Source organism: Tiliqua scincoides, chromosome 3 (genome assembly GCF_035046505.1).
Source record: "Tiliqua scincoides isolate rTilSci1 chromosome 3, rTilSci1.hap2, whole genome shotgun sequence".
Taxonomy (NCBI): domain Eukaryota; kingdom Metazoa; phylum Chordata; class Lepidosauria; order Squamata; family Scincidae; genus Tiliqua; species Tiliqua scincoides.
The window spans coordinates 23,680,036-23,688,178 of NC_089823.1; the positions used below are offsets into that span (position 1 = coordinate 23,680,036).

Here is an 8,143-nt window from a genome sequence, read left to right on the forward strand (position 1 = left end):
TTGTGCGCACTTTGAATATTTCTTTCATTAGGAAATTGTCCTGATCTAGCAAAGCAGTCTGTGCTTGGAGATACATTATATTTAGAGCAGAAAATGAAATCAATATTTGCAAATGTACAAAATTCATCAAAATTTTGCCGTAGATCAGCATTTCTCCATGATCGTCTGACACTGTACATGGTCACATGGTCCACCTTTTGGAAGTACCACCTGAAGTAACTGGTGATGGTGTAATCATTAGTTACTTCCAGATTGGAAGTCCAGACACAACATGACAAAAACCAGTAAGAGGCGCAGTTTGGATGTGAGCCGAGCCTCCTACTGCTGCTTGTCACAATGTATTGCTGGTCTTGCTGCCAGGCAGTGGGGGCTTGGGGGTCCTGTGAGTACCACCAGACATCTCAATGACCCTTTTATGCCCAGGGCCTGCAAAGAGGAGTAGAAGTGACTACTGTGGGAAGGAAACATACGCAAACAGGCACCAGACCATCAAAGATCACAGAATGTGGACTAACTTGCACTATTTTAAATGGAATCTGCTTCAAAGCTGCAATCTTAAATACTGGTAGTTTTATTACAATTAGTGTCACTTACAACAGGGTGAAAAAACCACACTGTATTGAGATGTTAAGTTTGCTTAAAATGTTGTGTTTGCTTTCAGACTAGAATCTCCAACTCGGACTCTGAGCATGGATGCTCCCCGAGGGGTTCGTATTAAAGCACAAAGTGGGGGCATGGAGGCTCTTTCTCATGAAGATATCAGGTTCCATAGTTCTGGCTTGGTGAGTGACAAAAACCTACTCCATTTTACATCTTCTGTTGAGAATGTTGAGGTTGCCATTTGAGTTCAAATGTACCTGCTAGTTTTCCAATTTCCTGCTAGTTTTAGAAAATATTATACAGGTCCAGCCTATTTATACACAGATTTGACTCAACACAAATGGCCCCTGCAAATGAGAAGGAATCTGCTGATCCCTGGAGAAGGGTAAAATGCACCCCTTTAAAATCAGTTTAAAAAACTGAACAGTCCTTTAACAACAGCCTCCTTAATGAGAGAGATAGGGCAGCTGGCTGGCTAATCCATCATTCCTTCTCTCTCCAGCAGCCCCTCCCTTCCCCCTGAGCATTGGTGCTCTGCATTTGCATTGGTGAAGGGAGGGGCTGAGTGAAGTGGTTGGAGGAGGACTGATTGATGGATTGTCTTCTTAATGACTCTTATCTTAGAGTCAAAAGGTCAGCAAGGCTGTTTTTAAATCACTGGAGCAAAGAAACTTTGTTTTTTAAATTGATTTGCTATAGTGCTTTTTTTGCCATCCACCTGAGTGCTTAGAAGGGAACCCACTGGAATAATTAGTCTCAGCCTGTAATGCTGGCCCTAAATATGGATCTCAAAAAGCAAACTACACATTTGTAGTGACTGCATGGTTAAATTATTTAGGTCCTAGTATTATCCAACTTTTCAGTGCTGATACAGCTGTGATACAGGGTGGGCAAATCCCAAGGGGGCAGCACTGTAGCCTCTTCAAGCTGAGGGATCATTTGTTCCTTTACCTCAGGACTGCATTGCAGTTGCATTGGTGCTGGAAAGTTGGATAGGATTGGGCAATCGGTTTTATATAAATGTATATTCAAGATATCTTAATGAAGTTGCCAGTGTGGACAAAATGAAAAAATAATAACAATCCCATGGAAACCATGTTTAGCACTCTCAGCTGTTCATACAAGAATACAAAGCCAAAGTTCTTCTTTCTGTTGTTTCCTTTAAAGACTTACCATATATTTCAGGCTCCAATGATTAGAGGCAATTGTGTGTTCTGATAAAGGGCACTGCTGCTTGGTCACAAAAGTGCTATTGCTGATTCAGAGCTGATTCATATAGCACGTTTTGAATATACAGGTCCAACCTTTTTATACACTGATTTTTTAATCCACGGATTAGACTCAACATTGATGGGCACTACAAATAAGAAGAACCCTTTTGATCCCTGGAGAAGGGTGAAAAAGTTCCTTTACAATCCCCATTCTGAAAACCACTTTTCTAGGGAGTCAGACTGCTAAAACTGCCAAGAAAAGTGAATTCCTCCCCTGGACCTGGCTCTGGCTCGCTGAACAATGGAATGAGGAAGTGGTGATGCCTGGAATGAGCCAGGGTGATGGGAGGGGATCATTTTTCTCAGAGCAAGCTGCAAAATAGCATTTCTGATTGACCGACTGACTGGTGTTTGTTTTAACTGCTTTTATTTAACCCAGTTTTTGGTATCTGCAGGAAGTCCCAGAACCAAACCCCAACAGATACCAAGATGCCACCTGTAAATATATCCAAGCTCATAAAGAGCTAGAATCCTTGTGACCACAACCTTTAAGAATAAAAAACTTGAAGAATCTATCCGTCACAGATTTGGAGGGCACATATTTTGTTAACATTGTAATGTGGTTAAAAATGAAATGGTAACACCTGGGTCCAGTGCTATTCAAGCAATGTATCAGCAGTAATTCCCTAAACAAGTATTTTATGCATCGCCATCTGTTTCATTTGTAGAGCTTGCTTCCCTGAACTGATTGCCTTTACTGAACTGGGAGGCAGAAAATATTCCATGCAAAATGAAGATAACTGGCTATATTAAAGTGTAAAATCTGTAAAAATTGATTTTATAGTCATAAGGAAAAGGTTAATTACAGCAAGCCTTCTTGGGTCTTGGACAAGAGACATCCTTTTCTAGTCTCATCAAGCACTTGACCTCTCCTCTGAATGCTGATGCTGTTTTCAGAGTGGCTTTCCCCAGGCTAAATTACCGTATTTTTCGCTCCATAAGATGCACTTTTTTCCCAAAAAAAGTGGGGGGAAAGTGTGTGCGTCTTATGGAGCGAATACTGGGGGCAAGGTCCGCACCGGGGGCAAGGTCCTCATTTGCACAGGTGCCACAGGGGGAGGGCAGGTGGAGAACAAAGGGGGCAAGGTTCGCACCGGGGGCAAGGTCCTCATTTGCACAGGCGCCACAGGGGGAGGGCAGGCGGAGAACAAAGGGGGCAAGGTCCGCACCGGGGGCAAGGTCCTCATTTGCACAGGCGCCACGGGGGGGCAGGCGGAGAACAAAGGGGGCAAGGTCTGCACTGGGGGCAAGGTCCTCATTTGCATAGGCGCCACAGGGGGAGGGCAGGCGGAGAACAAAGGGGGCAAAGTCTGCACCGGGGCAAGGTCCTCATTTGCACAGGCGCCACGGGGGGGCAGGCGGAGAACAAAGGGGGCAAGGTCTGCACCGGGGGCAAGGTCCTCATTTGCACAGGCGCCACGGGGGGGCAGGCGGAGAACAAAGGGGGCAAGGTCCGCACCGGGGGCAAGGTCCTCATTTGCACAGGCGCCACAGGGGGGGGCAGGCGGAGAACAAAGGGGGCAAGGTCTGCACCGGGGCAAGGTCCTCATTTGCACAGGCGCCACAGGGGGAGGGCAGGCTTACTTTAAAAGTAAGTTTTCCTCCTCTAAAAACTAGGTGCGTCTTATGGTCAAGTGCGTCTTATGGCACGAAAAATATGGTATTTACACGTCTGCTAATTGAGGCTTTCATTTGTGTGTGTGTGTGTGTGTGTGTGTGTGTGAGAGAGAGAGAGAGAGAGAGAGAGAGAGAGAGCTTTCACTTTTAAACTGATAATGCAACTTCCACTGATTAGCGTAATGTGATACCAAAGAAAACATTTTAGGAAGAAACAGCCTTGCACAAGTACAGCTATTCTAAATGGGTTTTTTTCCATGTAGACTAAAATTGTTTTCAAGAGTCAAAACCGAACCCAGTCTAGTGCATGATATGTTATAAGCAGTTAACCTTTCTTTCTTTCTTTCTTTCTTTCTTTCTTTCTTTCTTTCTTTCTTTCTTTCTTTCTAAATTCTTGCAACACAAATTGTGTCTCCTTTGCTTCCTTGCAGCTTACACTTGATGCGACTTTGCGACTGCCAGCGTTGCCTCAAGGAACAGATGGTGAATCTGGCAGTTTCCAAGAACTCTATGAGGTCTGCGTTTGCCCAGATGGAAAGCTTTTTTTGGCAGCGGCTGCTCAGGAGTCTGTTTGCTTGGAATATAGTCCTGTCTGTCAACAAAGCACCTGAAGTGATCACCTGTTCTCTGACCATTTTTGCCATGTTTTATAGCACTGAGAAACAATCATTATTGGTATTGAAGGAAAAAGTGAAACCAATACATTTTTTGTATTTATTGAATAGACCAGGGAATTGCAACTTAAAATGTATGCTTCAAAATAAATCCTTGAGTTAAGCAAGTACACGGAAGCAGCTGTAATGAAACTTGCAAACCTTGCCAACAAAACAAGCAAATATTTATGTAAAATACAGTAGCCGTAATCTTTGCAATTTGCAGCTCTCCTGTAAGTGAATATAGTCATTGTGGTTCTAGTGTCACAAACATGAGCTATGCATGCTCAGTATCTCACAACAATAAAAGGAAGAGCACAGATGAGTGCCTAAGATGATGACTTGAGTATTCAGGTAAGAACATATGGGAAAAGATGTTTGAAGGACTGGGCTTTAAAAGGTAAGCACCGACACCTTCTATTGAGTCCCAAAACTTAGAGGAAGCCAATACAGATGAAATAAAATTGGTGTTGTGAGAATGTGTTTCCATGCTAATAGATGCAAGTCAGTATTTCCTCTAGCTAAAGCAGTCAAATCATTGTTTGTGGCAGCACTAAATAGAGGACATTGGAGTAATCATTCATTCAAATGAATATATATAAATACTGTTATTATTATTATTAATTTATATCACACTTTCTGCTCAGTCCTTTCAAGGCAGCTATCAATAGTTCTTTTTTGTAAGTTTAAAAACAAAATACAATTACTAATTAAATTGGAAGATAAGGATGATAATGGTGTCTAGATATTTATCTGAATGGCTATCAATTCAGCCATTGAGTACCAGCAAAAGCTAGCGAAAGGCACTCTTTGCAATTGTTGTTGGTTGATCCAACAACAGAGGTGTCAAGAACAAAAAAAAGCCCACCAGACTGAGAACCTGCTCTTTCAGTTGTATGGGCCTATCTGGAAAAGATGAGTTGTTGGTTCTTGTTCTTAATACTCCTCTTGATTCAGATTTAATATGTTTACCCACATCCAGCCCATAAGGCATTCATTCACAGAATTCACCCCAGGTCAAAGAAAAATGTAGTACTGTCGTAGTAAAAAGTAGTCAACAGTAGTACTGTCGTGATTGTTGTGATACATGAATATTTTTTCCACATAAGAACATAAGAACAGCCCCACTGGATCAGGCCATAGGCCCATCTAGTCCAGCTTCCTGTATCTCACAGCGGCCCACCAAATGCCCCAGATAACAAGAGACCTCATCCTGGTGCCCTCCCTTGCATCTGGCATTCTGACATAACCCATTTCTAAAATCAGGAGGTTGCGCATACACATCATGGTTTGTACCCCATAATGGATTTTTCCTCCAGAAACTTGTCCAATCCCCTTTTAAAGGCGTCTAGGCTAGACACCAGCACCACATCCTGTGGCAAGGAGGTCCACAGACCGACCACACGCTGAGTAAAGAAATATTTTCTTTTGTCTGTCCTAACCCACCCAACACTCAATTTTAGTGGATGTCCCCTGGTTCTGGTATTATGTGAGAGTGTAAAGAGCATCTCCCTATCCACTCTGTCCATCCCCTACATAATTTTGTATGTCTCAATCATGTCCCCCCTCAGGCGTCTCTTTTCTAGGCTGAAGAGGCCCAAACGCCGTAGCCTTTCCTCATAAGGAAGGTGCCCCAGCCCCATAATCATCTTAAACGCTCTCTTTTGCACCTTTTCCATTTCCACTATGTCTTTTTTGAGATGCGGTGACCAGAACTGGACACAATACTCCAGGTGTGGCCTTACTATAGATTTGTACAACGGCATTATAATACTAGCCGTTTTGTTCTCAATACCCTTCCTAATGATCCCAAGCATAGAATTGGCCTTCTCCACTGCCGCCGCACATTGGGTCGATACTTTCATCGAGCTGTCCACCAGCACCCCAAGATCTCTCTCCTGATCTGTCACAGACTGCTCAGAACCCATCAACCTATATCTAAAGTTTTGATTTTTTGCCCCAATGTGCATAACTTTACACTTACTGACATTGAAGCGCATCTGCCATTTTGCTGCCCATTCTGCCAGTCTGGAGAGATCCTTCTGGAGCTCCTCACAATCACTTCTGGTCTTCACATATAATTCAGTTTTGTGTCTATGCTTTTTCTTTATAAATATTACATAATTTAAAGATGTATTGTTTGTTAAAATATGAAACTGAATTATGGATACTCTACATCAGTGGTTCTCACACATTTAGCACTGGGACCCACTTTTTATCTGTCAGAATCTGTCAGGATCCACCGGAAGGGATGTCATGACCGGAAGTGACATCATCAAGCAGGAAAATGTTTAACAATCTTAGGCTGCAATCCTTCTCACACTTAACCAGGAATAAGTCCCATTTACTATCATTGTAAATAATATAAGTATAAAGTAGCTTGTTAAAAGTACAACTCTGTAACATTTCCCCAAATGCAATCACATACGATGGTAGCATCAAGTCTAACATATTAAAAATAAAATATTGAAAAGAATGGGGACCCACCTGAGATTGGGCCGCAACCCACCTAGTAGGTCCTGACCCACAGTTTGAGAAACATTGCTCTACTTTATTTTCCTAAGGTTTACAAAATAAAATTTTTAAAAAAATGGAACATACTAGATTAGCTTCAGAATATGATGGTGTTGGAATGAGGTTACTGTAGTGGTGTAATCTGATTCTTCCCTGCAAAAAATAGGAATAATAAAGTATTGTATTCAAATTGTACTACCTCAAAAGGGAAGTGGAATAGGGATCCAGGCAAGGTTGACTCACCAAACAATTTAACTAAGTAACCAAAGAAATGAAAAGCAGTGCTTTTCCCTACCATTTGCTAATGCAAGATGTTAAGAACATAAGAAGAGCCCTGCTGGATCAGGCCAAAGACCCATCTAGTTCAGCTTCCTGTATCTCACAGTGGCCCACCAAATGCCCCAGGGAGCACACAACCTGTGCCTGGTGTCCTCCCCTGCATCTGGCAATCAGAGGCAACCTACCTCTAAAACCAAGAGCTTGCACATACCTACTATGACTTGTAACCCGTAATGAACTTTTCCTCCAGAAATTTGTCCAATCCTCTCTTAAAGGCATCCAGGCAAGATGCCATCAGTACTTCCTGTGACAAAGAGTTCCACAGACTAATTACACGCTGGGTAAAGAAATATTTTCTTCTGTATGTCCTAACTCTCCCAACACTCAACTTTTGTGGTTGTCCCCTGGTTCTGGGGTTATGTGAGAGGGAAAAGAGCGTCTATCTACTCTGTCCATCCCCTGCATGATTTTGTATGTCTCAATCATGTCCCCCCTCAGGCACCTCTTTTCTAGACTGAAGAGGCCCAAACACTGTAGCCTTTCCTCATAGGGAAGGTGCCCCAGCTCAGTAATCATTTTGGTTGCTCTCTTTTGCACCTTTTATTAACAGTATTTTTTTCCACCTCCACTATATCTTTTTGGAGATGTGGTGACCAGAACTGGACGCAATACTCCAGGTGTGGCCTTACCATTGATTTGAACAATGTCATTACAATATTAGCTGTCTTATTCGCAATGCCTTGCTTAATGATCCCAAGCATGGAATTAGCCCTCTTCACTGCCACCACACATTGGGTTGATGCTTTCATCAAGCTGTCCACAAGGGCCCCAAGATCTCAATCCTGATCTGTCTCAGACAGCTCAGAACCTATTAGCCTATATATAAAGTTTTGATTCTTTGCCCCAATGTGCATGACTTTACACTTAATTACATTGAAACGCATCTGCCATTTTGCTGCCCAGTCTCCAAGTTTGGAGAGATCCTTCTGGAGCTCTTCACAGTCTCCTTTGGTCTTCACCAGTCGGAAAAGTTTGGTGTAATCTGCAAACTTGACCATCTCGCTGCTTAGCCTGCCTCCAGGTCTTGAACAGGTTGAAAAGTACAGGTCCCAGGACAGATCCTTGGGGCACTCCACTTTCCACCTCTCTCCATTGTGAAAATTGCCCATTGACACCCAGTCTCTGCTTCCTGTACCTCAACCAGTTCCT

The 8,143-nt window shown here is 42.9% G+C and overlaps 1 protein-coding gene across 8 annotated transcripts in view; it reads left to right on the plus strand.

The window, feature by feature from the left end:
- SGCG (sarcoglycan gamma) overlaps positions 1-4,479 on the plus strand; it is a 28,492-nt gene extending 24,013 nt beyond the window's left edge. For all 8 annotated transcript variants that reach the window (XM_066621928.1, XM_066621929.1, XM_066621934.1 and 5 more), the window contains 2 exons: positions 662-782; positions 3,920-4,479. In XM_066621928.1, the coding sequence (XP_066478025.1) occupies positions 662-782; positions 3,920-4,099 (301 nt within the window). In that variant the 3' untranslated portion in view covers positions 4,100-4,479. The remainder of the gene's footprint in view (positions 1-661; positions 783-3,919) is intronic.
- Positions 4,480-8,143: the final 3,664 nt, after the last annotated feature.